At 37.2% G+C, this 15630-nt stretch overlaps 1 protein-coding gene across 1 annotated transcript in view; it reads left to right on the forward strand.

Annotated features, from left to right (window-relative positions):
- Positions 1-15630, forward strand: part of ITPRID1 (ITPR interacting domain containing 1) — a 201061-nt gene that overhangs the window by 90053 nt on the left and 95378 nt on the right. The window contains exons 8-9 of the mRNA XM_045288665.1: positions 3285-3859; positions 8003-8060. Of these exons, the coding sequence (XP_045144600.1) occupies positions 3285-3859; positions 8003-8060 (633 nt within the window). The remainder of the gene's footprint in view (positions 1-3284; positions 3860-8002; positions 8061-15630) is intronic.

Here is a 15630-nt window from a genome sequence, read left to right on the forward strand (position 1 = left end):
AGCACTTTTTCAGCTTTCTGAAACATTTCAATTGGTATTCCATCAATTCCTGAGGCCTTGTTTTTGGCTGATGTATTCAATGCAAGTTGAACTTCTTTCCTTCAGCACCATTGGTTCTTGCTCATATGCTACCTCCTGAAAAGGCAGAAACATTCTTTATGGCACAGTGACTCTGTGTATTCTTATGTTTTACTTCTGGTGAGGTTCACATGCAAAGATACCATTTATGTTATGGGGTGGGGGACAAGTAATTGGTTTTTGTAAATTTCCACCATCTGATCTCTAGTTGTTTCTATCACCAAGACCATATTTTAAAATTGTTAAATAGCTGATTCTTCTTTGTGTCCAGCTTTCACATTTCAATCATAAGTAATTATCAATGCATCTTGATTGCATGTTTGAGCAATTTCAGATCACAGAAGTTGATCAAAAGTGTTCAGTTTCTTCATCTTTGGCATTAGTTGGTGGTTAGATTTAAGTAATCATCAAAGTGACTCATCTTCATTGGAGGCATATGGATATTTCCTTATCATTGTCAGCACTGTATTTAAGAAAAGATCTTGAAATATTATCTTTAACAATGAATGCAGTGTCATTCATTTTGAATGTGTCATTCCCAGCATCATAGACCTTATGATTATCTGATTCAAAATGGCCAGTGTCTGTCCATTTTAGCTCATTCATTCCTAGGATAGTGATCTTTATGTATCCGGTTTCATTTTTGACAACTTCCAATTTTTTTACATTTATACTCCATATACATCACATTTCAATGATCAATGGATGTTTGCAGCTCTTTATTCTTAGTTTGAGTCCTATCCGGCAGAACATGAAGATCCTGAAAGCTTCAGTCCATCCATACATTAAGATCAACTCCCTCGACTTTGAGGCAGCAGCTCCTCCTCTGTTGCATTTTGAACGCACCCAACCTGAGGGACTCTGATTTTGCAATATATCAGATAATGTTCCACTGCTACTCAGAAGATTTTCAGTGGTCAGTTTTTCAGAAGTGGATTGCCTGGTCCTTATTTCTAGTCTGCCTTACTGTGAAAGCACCTTTGAATCCTGACCACAATAGGTAACCCTGCTAGTGTTTCAAATACTGGCGGCGTAGTTTCCAGTATCACAGCAACATAGAAGCCATCATTGTACAACAAACTGAACAACTTACCTTGTGCTAATAGTGTGCAGTAACTAGTCTCACTCAATATTTACCTATGCACTTTGTGATTCAAGCTAAGGAAGTCAAGTGTGAAACAAACTATAATGAAAACAGTTGGCTGTTCAAAAGAGAGTGGAAAATTAATTATGAATTATTCAAAGTCAATACGAAATTTTGAAACGGAGTATGAAAATCAATTGGCCCATTGTTCAATCTACCCAAAGGCAAAACAAAAAGAAAACATTCATCCAACACTTCCATGTATTTTGTGCTTTCAATTGACTGAGTCAATTAAATTTATAGGTTTTGTAAGTATAAAAATGTGTAGTGTAATGGCTATAAGGCAACCATAAAAATGAATTGTAATTCAATTGTATCCCCTGGTTTCCTAGATAAATTGATTTTCAACCTTATCTGAAGTTAGGGGACAGATATAATCAGAATTCTTCTGAAAACATTCAATACTAAAGTCTTGAAGGAACATTGCAATGTATTGTGAGAAATCTATCACATTTGGGGACTAGAAGAATGAATAGTCAATATTTTCTACCTCGGGTGCAGGAATAAAAAACATCAGTGGTGTTGTACCATCAGTGCTATGAGGGTACAAAAAACAGATGAGCGGACAACACCCTGACTCCCTATGTGGTCCTTGACCATTGCTGAGAAAAGCAAACTTGCTGTGTTAGTCTGGGTGGACTAGAGAAGCAAATCCATGAACACACATATGTGTATAAGAGAGATATTTATATACAAGAACAATTTAACATTGTAAAAACATCCCAGCCCAATCCACATCAAATCCATAGGTCCAATATTAGTCCATATATCTGATACTAATCTATAAGGTCCTCTTCAGTCTCACAAAACACATGCCATGATGCCAAATGTAGAAGATCACAGGCTATTGGGTAGAAAGTCTTTGGATTCAGTGGCACTGGAAACATCTCAGCACTGGCAGGGGTCTCTGCATGGCTTCTCCAGCACCCAGGGCTGCGTCAGGGTGGGTCCATGTGTCTTATCAACTGCTCTGTCTCCCAGGGTGTGAGCAGAGAGTCTCCTACCTCCAAGGAGCAAATACCAGAATTCCCAGAATCCTTAGGTGAAGGTTATGCTCACACAGAAGCCTCATTGGCTATGACCTGATTGACAGGCTAGACTCCATCCCTACATGCTTAATCCTTAAATTGACAATTATATAACTACCACATTTTCCATCACTGGGGTTGAGAGGCAGGTGTGCAGCAGAACAACGTTTTATTTATTTATTTGTTTGTTTTACTACCATAGTGTTAAAAAATATTTTCACCACATTTCTCTCAAACTGTTCATGTGATCACAAATTAACCCTTGATGCATTTGATCTCTCTCATTGCTCATATGTCAATACTGATATATTACCTAAACAATGGAAGCTGAATTATCCAGAAAACCTTATGTGGTGAAGAATTGGTTTGGTGTAATATGCACAAACGATATGGGAAATGCATAGGCTCTGTATTACTATCATTTTCCACATGAAGAAGCTGATCATTTACTGTGCAACTGTCACAGGTCTAAGAACTGTAGATCCATCTATTCAGTTCCCATCCAGTCTTATTGCAGTAAATGGTGAATAAACTGGATTTGGATCCATGGTCTTTCCACACTATCAGATAACAGATGGAAATGATGGAGACAATGAAGAGGTTATCTACAGTATAAAGAATACTTAAGATACCCATGAGAGAATTGGGCTTAAAGTTTTACATTTAGTTTCATATACACACACACACACACACACACACATATATATATATATAATGTAGCTTGACTAACACCTATAGATTTTTCAGACAAACTATAATAAAAATTGTAAGCAGATATGAATCTATGTGGCCATATATATTTATAACATGAAGGCCTGTGTCTTTCCCATGCCACAGTGATAGATCATTCTGTGGTGAAATTGTCACCATGATATCAGGGATATGTACTGAGAACCTCTGAGTTTCAGAAGCTTAAAATCTTTCCTTTTTACAAAGCACACATGTTAATGCACCTTTTTCAGATTTGATTACATGAATGCCTTTTAAATGAAAAGAATCCACCTGAGACTTTCGTGATTCTTACCTTTCTTCAGGACGTTTTAGACAACTGGAAATCCTGGACCATGTGACCAATGCCTTCTCTTCTCTACTGAATGATGTTAACATCCTACAGAACAATGCTGAGCAGAAAAACGAAAGGACGAGTGCGGGGAAAATCTCAGCGAGTCAGGCCAACGAGCATCCAACAAGACTGGGTGGACTTTTAAAAAGAGCTTCAAGACAGAGCACAAGGACGGATTTTAACCCAGAAGCCCTGGAGCCAGGGAAGATGAAGGCTGACATTTTTATCCCATCTATGAAAACAGGGGAATCTGGAACAGAGTTTCTAGGGATAGCAGACAGTCATAACCAAAGCTGTTCCCCTCCTCTGACTGAGCACCAGTCTCTCCAAGCCTGTGGTGACTCACTACCTTCTCGTCCTCCCCAACCTCCTCTTCACAAGCGATGGCGTCTCTCATCAAGGCTGACCCACAACACTCGAGCTTCCAGTGTGTCTGATGAGCGAGTCAAGGATAGACCTCAAAAAGAGAAACTGACACAGACTAACACATTCCGAAACTTGTCTCATCGGGCAGGTGAAGGCCTGGACTCCTTTGAAATGGAAGAGGTAAGCATTGTCTTCTAAGGGACGTGACCCGCACCAAGGTCCCCCTTGCCTTCCACACTTCCTTTCACCAGTCCACCTTTGATCTTCGTCTCATTCTCTCTTCATGTCCTATAACTCCTGTTTTGCCTCAGACATTTAAGGTCATTCTAGCCCCACCAATTGGAAATGGATATGAAAGCAGCCTTTGCTTTTTGCTGCTCACAAACAAATCTACTGTTCATCTTTTTTAAAAAAATAATGTTTGATTGTATTTTTGAGACAGCTTACAGAGCAAATTAGCTTCGCATTTAACAGTTACTACACTAATTATCCATTGACAATTGTTATATTTTTCTTAGACTGTATCAGCTTGTATTACTTCTGGCCATTTCATTCGCATGGTCCGGTTCCCTGACCATCGACTCTTTCACCTTTGCTTCGGAGCACTGGTTGGTCACTCGGTCCTCGCCTAGATTTTTTTTTATTTTTTGGATGTTTCCTTCTTTTTTTCTCACGTTTTTATTGGCATCCAATCCTCATATCATACTCATCAATAGTTCAATTATATCAAGAGAATTGTACAATCATTACCACCTCTTTTTTTTAATTGTTAGGTGCACAGTACTCCTTGGGAAGTCTTTATTTTATAAGCCGATACATAATTTAGCTGAAAGGTGACCTCCGCAGGTAGTTTTACTTTCAAGTTAATGGAGTATCTCACAAGAATAATGTTGGATAATCCTTTCATCTCAGCTGGTCCAGTACATCTGTATCTTGTAAGAACTTGAAGCCTACTCCATGCTTCTCTCCCATCCATTCAGATCCCTGTACTGTGACCCTGATCAGATCCGTGGTTCATAGATAGACCATCCTGTAGTTCAGTTTCTTCTCTGAATCTTGCTTGTCTTATTTTCCTTATTCTCCAGACCAAAATGGACTGTCAGATTTTATATAGCCACTCAAAAACTATTAACCTCCTACATGCTATGCACAAAACTAGGATATACAACACAGATTTATGAACTATATTATGCCAGATGACTGAGTTAGTCTCACTAAACTATGGTCCCAAAAGCCTTCAAACCCTGAAAACAAGTCCTCTGAGGTGTTCTGCTATGTTGAAGATGTATGACACTTGTGCTGTCTAAATGTTTTATTCTGCATATGAATAGCTAGCTATATATAGATATATACATCTATTCATCACTCTCAACTCACTGCCGTGGAGTCAGTGCTGACTTATAGTAATGGCTGTGGATTTCCAAGCCTGTAACTATTTGTAGGAGTGGAAAGACTGGTCTTTCTCCCATGGAGCTGCTGGTGGTTTCAAACTGCTGAACACACAGATCTCAGCCCAAAGCATAACCACCACATCACATATACATACATATACACACACACATAAATATAACCACACATACATTTTTATGGTTGTTGCTGCTGCTGTCCCCTTATATATTTCCTGGCATTTGCCAAAAGGCTTGCGTGTGACCAAATCAACAGTAAAATCATGACCAAGGATTTCAAATCCATGTGTTATTCGTTAGTCAGACTGCTGTATTACCCAGAATTCAAACAAGACATTTGGCCAAGTCCAGCTTGTTTCCAAGACTCACTAGGCTGTTCTCTTCCTTGTTTCTTCAACCTCAACCCAGTCTGAGAGACAGAAGAAAAGTCATCTATCGGCTACCTCATTTTATTGTACTTTGTTGATTGCCCTTCACAGAAATAACATTTTATATCAATTTAAGGGTTGTGGGAACACCGCATCAAGCAAGTCTACCTGTACCATTTGTTACCAGCAAGTGCCCATGACCCTGTGTCACATTTGAGACCTACCACAATAAGCATGCTGTTGCACACGCAGCAGACTACAGTATACAGCAAACATAGCTTTTGTGTGCACAAGGAAGTCAAAAATTGCATGTGGCTCACTTTTTTGAGATTTTCTCTTTATTGCAGTGGTCTGGAACCAAACCTGCCACGTCTCCAAGGTATACCTCCATATGTGAGAGTACTGGGAATAGGGATAAATACCACATTCAACATATTCTTGGCTCATAGTACCTTCAAATAGTATTACAAATGACAGTTACTATATAAAATATGTATTCATGACAATTAGTCATGAGAAAACACATATGTGAAAGGACAAACTCATACATCAAAATGAAAGGAAAAAAACTCACACATCTCCTTGGCACATAGTAAGCGCTCAGTAAATAGTTGTTGTTTGAGTCAATGAACTTTAAGAGGTTTGGGTAATATTAATTTAGGTCAGCAGTGGCTTTCGTGGCTTTGAAAACCAGAATATCCTGTTGGATTTCAGAGTCAACTTTGTGCATGGCATTCCTTTCGTGTTATTGCTTTGTGTGTGTGTCTAAGGGCGGACTGAATCTAAAATGGTGTGAAAGAAACTCACTACTCGGACTTTGCTTTTATAAAAAAGTTTATTTAAAATACTACACCTTCATCACAACCTAGAGAAAAGTATTTGCTTGACTCAGTACCAATGGAGGAGTCGATGGAACTTGGGGTTGATTGTGTTTTAAAAGACGCTAATGCCAGATTTAATATTTATTTTTCAATGGCAAATCTAAAAATCCAATTATAAGAAATGAAAAATATGTGTGAAATTGGCAGATTTTCATGGCATTTAAAACACAAGCCAATGTGCTTAAATATCTAGCTATCAAAATATCAAATATGGTTGGCCAAATTTTGCCTCCAAATCAATCTACAATGCTTTCCCTAAAGTGCTACTAAAGGTGGAATTTGGCAATAGTTGGCTCAGTTTTCAGAATGATGATTCCAACAAAATTGTACATAGATTTTAATGCAAAAATCAATGCATGTTTCTGTTTACTTTTACATTAAATAGAAGTGAGTCTTTTTAAAATCCCCACACATATTGGCTAAATTTAAAATTTATGGAACTTGTGCAACTATAAACTCAATGTAAGAAAATTCTTTATACTCACAGCAAATTTCTTGTTTTAAAAAAATTAATCAATTGACAAGGTTGGCTCAGATGAAACAGCCAAGTTATACACCTGGCTTCCATTTTGATTGTTGGAATTTTGTATTTTCTTTTTCAATCGAGAAATATGTAATTCATCTTCCGCTGAGTGGATTTTTTATTATGGTAGGGTTCACAGAAAAATAATTCTTTATTTTGCTTTAAAATTGTTATTATGCACACTCCAGTGTGTGATAACCAAAGCCAATAAAAAGGGCTTAAATGCATGTTTAATTAATTATAAATATGAAGTAACTTCTTTGAGAAAAGAGAATAAGTATTTCTCTTTCATTGTTGAGGTATATCTTAGTGCCTTCAGTTTATTTCTGAGTTAATGATCATTTTTGGCCATATGTACCAAAGCGTTTAATATTAATGGCTTCTGATTGAGTTCATGATACTCAAATATTCATCTCAAAGAAACAATATGGTATTCAACTTCATATATGTACATATATTCATTTCATTATTAGTTTTACTTGAAAAATTTAAAGAGCATCCCCAAAGTAAAATTATTGGTAAGTAATCTAATATACTTTCAAAATAGGGCCTATTGTCTGTGAAAAAAATTGGCCATAAATGTATCCAGAATAAAAGATTAAACAGAAAGTCTGCCCACAGAAAGCTTAAAATAGTAATAAGAATTATCTTTTCCAATTTCCTATTAATACAAGTTTCTATAGTAAATAGGTATTGTGATTTTTAAATAGATATAAGTCTGTTTTCACAAAAATCTTATGCTCATTAGCAGGGTAATTATTTCCAATAATAATCTAAAAATGAAATTCTATTCTATCAATTTGGAAATTAAATTAGCTTTAGCCAAACCTAAGCCCTATACAGCAACTGACTTATGAATTTTCTGAAGGACTCTCCATAAACATAGCAGGTAGTAACTAAATCCTTCCGAGACATAAAAAGTTTAATGTGTTTCAGAAGACAATTAGGAGACTTTAGAAGAGTAGTATCTCCCAGGAAGGGCCTCTGCTTCGGCCAACTTTGACAAGACAACTCAAAGATGTCACCTGCTTGTAGTAAGGAGGTCAGTTAGCAGCTCCCAGTGAGCACTCGATAGACACGTATTAAATACGTGAAGTAATTCATTGTCGAATGTTTTTCTAATTGAATGCATTTTGGTGCCTCAGGTCCAGAGTTTTGAAGAAGATACAGGGGACTGTCTTGACTTGACTGCCGGAGCCACAGGTAAGGATGAGGTTCGGTACTCTCAATTTCAGTCTTGCGAAAAGAGGAGGAGGCACGGGACTAGTACTAATATTTCTTTCTTTAAAAACTAGTTTTATTGGTATTTACTTCACATACCGCACAATTTAATCATTTAGTTATATTAAGAAATTTGTGCAATCATTATTACAATGAATTTCAGTGCTTTGTCATCTCATACTCACTGTTATCAGCTCCCCATTTCCCCATCCTTCCCTGTGCCTCTAGGTAATTATCAATCCAGTTACTGTCACATAAATCTACCTATCCTGAATTCCGTAGAGAGAAAATCATGCAAAAGACAAACAAGAAGCAACAAATGACAACAGTGACAAGACAAAACATAGAAAACCTCAATTAAAAAGAAAGAAAATGTTACAACTTTAAAATGGGTCAAAAGGAAGATCAAATGATAAGGTTTAACCCAACTACATTTTAACCTAATTACCTGACTTTACAATGTTCTCTCTCTCTCTCTCTCTCTCTCTCTCTGTTAGCATGGCTATTCTCATGCCCATGCCGACTATGGTTAGCAGGGATTCACCAGCTAGCCCATTTATTTCTCTTCCTTTCTTTGCCACTGCATCCCCTTCCCTTCCTGTCAAGTAGCCCCAACCCCTTCCCCACAGTCTCCAAAGTCTTCCATTCAATAGGAAAGTCTGTATCTTGCTTGCTTGGTTTTTTTCCCCTTTACATCAATGGTCTCGTATATTATTTGTTGCTTTATCATGGAGTGATTTCACTCAGCGTATTTTTCATGTTCATCCATTCCAGGAAGTGTTTCAAGATTTTGTCATTGTTTTGTGGAGTTGTGTAGTATTCCAGTGTGCATCTGTACCAGAGTCTCTTAATCCATTCTTCAACTGATAGGCGTTTAACTGGTTTCTATCTTCTTGTAACCATTAACAATGCTTCAATGAACATGGATGTGCATCTGTCTGCTAGTTACATGCCTTTGACTTCTTCAGGGTATATATCCAGCAGAGGGATTGCTGGGCCATGTGGAATTGCTATTGGCAGTTTTTTTGTGGTACCACCATGTCATGATTGTACTCACTTACAGTCCCACCTTCAGGTATGAGCATTCCAATCTCTCTGCAGCCTCTCCAGCATTCGTTGTTTTCGGTTTGTTGTTATTGTTGTTGATATTGCTATTGTTGCTGTTTGACTGGGCTGTCATTGTCAGTGTATAGTGGTACGCTTCATTGTTTCGGTTTGTATGTCCTAGAGGGCTAGTGATTGTGAGCATTTCTTCATATGTTCGTTGTTGAGTTTTGGGTTTATTTGCTTCCTGTTTGTGTTCTCTATGATATTCTGTATATGAAATCCAGGAGAGGTAGATCTATGGAGCCGGTAACTGGATTCTAATTGCCTAGGGGCCCGGCAGGGGAAGATGGGGGAAAACGGGGAGCTAACAACAAGTATGAGAAGAAAATGGTCTGAAATTGGTTGTGGTGATGATTGCACTAATCTTTCTATGACCGAATGGTTAAATAGCATAATATGTGAAGTACATGACAATAAATACGTTTTTTAAATATATGTGCAGAACTTAAAATATTTGCAGGGGATACCATGAATCTATGAATCATCTGGGAAATTAAAAATCTACGAGCACCGTGAAGGTATATGTAAATTTTAAGATATGTACTGCACAAATGCTCAACACCTCTGTAACTAGTTTCAGATGTGGTTTATTTAACACTGACCATGGGATTCGACCAGGATGGTAGAATGCTTTCATATAGAACTAGGGGACTGACTGGGTGAATGCTGCCTCACCCCCACCTCCAACTAGCTGGTGAGGTTACCCGTGCATCATCTCACTTTTCTGCACCTCAGTTTTCTCATCTATGATAAAGAGAGGGCATAGATAATGCTCATACTCATTGCCAACACTTATATTCTAAAATAAATGATTTTATGACCAAGTTGCCTAGGTGAACCTTGAAAATTATCCCTTAGTCTGCCTCTATATCGTCCTAGACAGCAGAGAAGGACTGTCCTCCTTCCTGTGCCCCAAGGGGCCATCATTGTGATTCAGCATTTCCATGAGAATAGAGCTAGAAGTAGACAGGGTTTAGTCAAGCAAAATAGAGCAGATGAGGCTAGTGCCTTTCCTGGAAGGAAATATGCAAATTTTAAATTTAATTTAGTGTGGTGTCAAACACATCTTTTTCATTACAAAGTGTATGCCTGGGCCTCATTTTGCTAAATGCTATTTAGAAATTATGCATTAGTAATTATAGGGTCCTACTGATTACATAAATTGTTATCCTGCTCTTCGAAGTAATTACCACATAACCTGCATTGAGGTCTATAAGACAAAAATAAGCATCTGTTTCCGTCTAATTGAATGCTTCTCAGTGAAGTTGAAGGCTCGCTTGCCAATGGGAATTGCCTTCCTTAACACTCAGTTAAGAGGTCTGCTGGTATCATGTAAGCCACCTCAATAATTCCATGAGCAATTGGAGAAGTTAGGCACAAGTACCAATCTACAGGCAACCACAACTGTGAGAGGAAAGCACAGGAGAAGAAGGTTACCCATTGGAGAAAATCTAAATTATAGGACTGTCCATGCAGTGCATGGGAATTTGTTACTTTCACAGACAGTGTTGATAACCTCAGAAAAAATAGGGCTGGTAAAAAATAATGAAACCAGTTCAATTAATGGAAAACATGAGACGTTATCACTTTGATCTTGTGTGCATGCATGTAACATTTTTTTTGACTGAACTCAAAAGGTAAAGGCACATGTACTGCTTTGATCAGTAAGAGATGGAAGGAGCGAGTCAGTATGAACCACAGGATGAAGTTCTTAAGTTGTTCAAACACTGTCTTGAGGAGCTCACCCAGTCTCTACCTTGTGAGAATTCCAAGTGACATGGGGGACGCCACATGCAGGCCCTCTGGCTCTCGGTGTCAGGTGTCCCTGAGATGGCTCTGGCTCAGAGCAACCTCGCCTTCTTCACAATTGTTCCTCTGTGCGCGCCCATTGTTGCAGCCACTGCCTTAATCTGTCTCCTTCAAGGGTTTTCCTCTTTTTCGGTGCCCTTCTCCTTGACCGAGTCTGATGTCCTACTCCAGAGATGATCTCTCCGAGCACATGGCAAAGGATGTAAGATAAAGTCTCATTGTTGTAGCTTCTTCAAAGACAGATTTATTGGTCCTTTTGGCAGGACATAGTGTTTTAAATATTCTTCTCCAGCACCGTGGTTCAAGCGCATTGGTTTTTTTCTTTGGTATTCTTTACTCAGCGTTCACTCTGGTGCACAGCCCTTCATGAGTATCATTTAAGAAGCTATCTTGGACATTCTAGGTAATCCAGATTTCAGATGACACCTGACACCTCAGGCCTCACATTTCTCCAACCACAGGAAAGGACCAAGTGATAAGCAGTTAGTTGAGTTATCTCACAAAACTTGAGGGCTAATCATAAATTGTTGTTTAAAGACACACACACCCTGAACTCTCAAAAAAAAACAAAACAACTTTTTAAGACTGTGTTTTCTCTACTCCAGCATAGTACTCTGAAAACTAGCAGAAAATATGTATTTCAGCATTTTACTAAACAAGTTTAAGAAAATTGACTTCCTTTAGAGAATGATGATTTGCTACCTTTCCTTCATGCCCTACCAAGGGATTAAAGAGATTGTTTTTAACTAAACTCTATAAAAATGGTAAGGTCATCATTTCCAGAAGAATGTCACTGAACACTTAAATTGGACAGGCTGTACCTTCCTTGTTGCCCCAGAAGATGGTCAAACAAAGTAAAATAATCATAAAAAGATACAGAAGTTCAAAACCAAAGTCTACTCTAAAGAAATGTCCACGAGTAAAAGAGACAATAAAAAAGCAAACCAATCTTTAAAATTATCTCATTTATTCATTAGAGATCATTCTCAATAAATATGGTTTAAAATAATATTATGGATTAAATCATGTCCCACAAAAACATGTGTCAATTTGACAAGGTAGTGATTCTCAGTATAATATAATCTTTCTCCATTTTGTCATCTGATATGATTTTACTATATGTTGTCAGTCCAAACCTCTATGGTGTTAAAGAAGCAGGATTAGTGGCTGTTATTTTCATGAGTCAGGGTATAATTTTCCAGATTAGGTTATATGTTGGGTCAACTTCCTTTGAGATTAAACAAGAAGCAGAGGTCGGAAGTACCTACTACCACCAAGCAAAGAAGATCCAGGAACAAAGCATGTCCTTTGGACCCAGAGCCCCTATGCTGAGTGTCCTGGATTCAGAAGAAGATTAATATCAGGACAGGTAACTATCGCCAATGGTTTCCTGATGCACAAATGCTAAAATGAGACAAGAATCTTACTTACACAGAGCCAACAAAAAAGCCCACAGTCTTCCCTTAGAGATGGCTCCCTGAATTTGAAATCCGGGCCCTTAACTGTACGAGCACACCATTCTGTTTGTTTACATCGCCCACTTCTGGTGTTTCTGTTGCTGCAGCACTAGATAACCTAAAAGATAAAATACGTATGTCTCCTTCTGCTTTCCACGACACCCAAGTGATTCCTAATGGGCCAACCCGCTTATAGATCATAACTGTAAACTCGGCAAAAGACTTAAAAACAATTACCATAAGGCACAGGAGATTGACAGGTAGATGGTGGAACATTTACACATATGGAAGAAAGGAGTACAATGAGGTGACTTTCTGGATTTAAAAATAAATCCTTTAGCCTGAGGTGAGGGACCTGTTGGCACCATTCTAAAACTTCTTTAGAAAGTAGCACTCTTGCAAAATGTAAAAAAGGAAAAGGAGTCTGTGGCAATGATGAAAACTGCAAAGTAAGATATGAGAGAATCAAAAAGAAAGAATACTGTGAAATTCTAGGTATAAAATTTCCCAAATCTCTAACCAATCCGTGATCTAAATGTGCATGTGAAATACTTAAATAAACCTTGAAGAAAGGAATTACTTTTCTCCATTTGGATTTCACAAATTTTCTGTCTACAAAAATAGCTTATTATTTGCACCATTGTCCAGGTACAGTAATAGTAATAATATTGGACTTAAGAAGTAACAAAATGTATAGGCCACACTCAAGAAAAAAGGATAATCAATGAAGACCAACCCTAAAATAAAACAGATGTATGAATTAACAAGTATGTCTTTTAAAAGTTACTACTATAAAAAAAGTTACTATATTCAGTCTGTATGATTTAAAGGAATATGTACTCATAATTAATTAAAATGTAGAAACCCCCAAAGAGAAACAAATTATAATAAAGAATGAAATAGAGACCTAGAAATGAAAAAGATTTCTGACATATAAAATTCATTGAAGAGATCTTATATCATATTATAAATGACAAAGAAATACCAATAGAAATTATCCCCTCTGAACAAAAACAACAAATGTCAGACAGTGTAAGACATGACAAAATAATTATAATTTATAAATTATCAAGGGTTCATGAGAGAGGGGCAATAGGGAGGGAGGGGAAAATGAGGAGCTGATACCAAGGGCTCAAGTAGAAAGCAAATGTTTTGAGAATGATGATGGCAACAAATGTACAAATGTGCTTGACACAATGGATATATGTGTGGATTGTGATAAAAGGTGTACGAGTCCCTAATAAAATGATTTATAAAACAAAATTATCTGAACCTGAGGTCCTAGACTAGATCAAAGATTCAATGTTGCTTGCAATTATAGTATCAGAACAAAAAGATAGAGAGGATTGAGCAGAAAAAAATGTTTAAAAAGATAATGGTTGTGGGAAGGGAGAAAAAATAAGAAGCTGATACCAGGGGCTCTAGCGGAGGGCATGATGAGAATGATGAGGGCAACGAATGTGCAAATGTGCTTGACACAATGGATATATGTATGGATCGTGATAAGAGTTGTATGCTCCCCCAATAAAATGATTATTTTAAATCAATATTAATAACAAAATAATAATATAAATAATACTAATTATATATAACAAATAATAAATCAGTATTAATAATAACAAAAGTGTTCCTCTTTATGACCATAAGAAATCATCCACAAAAATTAAACTATGGAATGACATGATATATGTATTAATTCCCAAATAATAAAAATTTTTAAATGTAAAAAAAAAGAAAAGATAATGGTGGTAGATTTTCCTAATGTACTCAAATATTTAGAATGAAATATTTAAGAAGCTCAGCAAACTCCAAACAGAATAAACACCACCCCCCCACACACACACACAGAGCACCTTAACAGTTTCATGTTTAAACTAATATTAATCAAAAGGAAAGGGACAAATCTTCAAAATATCCACGCATAAAAATTATATAGCACAAACCCAAACCCACTGCCATCCAGTGAGTTCCAATTGATAGCAATCCTATGGGGTTTCTGGGGGTTTGTGATCTGCATGAGAATAGGCAGGCTCCCCTTTCTCCCCTTCAGTGGCTGATGGATTTTAACCTCCAGTCTCCTGGTTAGCAATGAAATGCCTAACCTACAGTGCCAGCAAAGCTCCCAATCAATAGGATACAGAGTAATTCACATTTGAATTATTTCAGACTTTTCATTAGAACCAAAGGACCCAGTAGACAGTTAACTGTAAACCCAGAGTTCTATGTAGAGTCAAAGTGTCCTTCCAAGTTTGTAGAAAAAAATGAAGATATTTTTAGATAGAGAAAACAAACAATTCACTACCAGCACACCTGCACTACAGGCAAGGCTAATGGAATTTCTTTGGATCAAAGATGGACCCTCCAGAAGAAAGGAAAGGAAGTTTCACAGGGTGAATGAGGACAACATAAAAGATTTTTTTCATGCCCAAATTTCTTTAAAATAAATAAGGGATGGATACTGCCAAAAATATAGCTTTGTTATATCTATCTATCTCTGAGAAAATTTCTAACCATTTGTAGAAAATTATAGCAGTGTACTGTTATGTTCATACCATATGTAAATGTAATACTTTGATGATTGTCACTTTGAAGATAAAAAGTTTGTAAATGAGCCAATATGGTTGCAAAACTTACACCTTACAAGAAGTGGTGCTTTGCACTGTGGAAAAGCAAGAATATAAAGCAAGCACTAGAAAAAAAGGCTTTAAAAAGTTTAGAAGTAATAGAAAAATGAAATGTAATTATTCAAAATGCAATAAAGCACAAGCCCATTTAGTGCAGTGCTTACTCATTGGCCCGCTAACTACAAGGTTAGCAGTTCAAAACCACAAGCTGCTCCATGGGAGAAAGAAGAGAATTTCTACTTTCCGAAAGAGTTACAGTCTCGGAAACTCACAAGGGCAATGCTACACTGTCCTATTGGGTCACTATGAGTTGACATTGACTCAATGGCTGTGACTTTGACTTTGGAAAGAAAATAAATAAGGGATGGAGACTGCCAAAAATATAGCTTTGTTATATCTATCTATATCTGAGAAAATTCATTAAGGACTTGAGTACATGGAGATAAAGAAATGAATATGCTAAGCAAAATGGCATGCAAGACAAATGAAAGCAATATCACAGAGATGGCGCACTCTGGATTCTACCTGTCTTAGTTCTATCTGAGGTCCTAAATT

This window comes from Echinops telfairi, unplaced genomic scaffold (assembly GCF_000313985.2).
Source record: "Echinops telfairi isolate 266 unplaced genomic scaffold, ASM31398v2 ScPeMD7_23;HRSCAF=83, whole genome shotgun sequence".
NCBI lineage: Eukaryota > Metazoa > Chordata > Mammalia > Afrosoricida > Tenrecidae > Echinops > Echinops telfairi.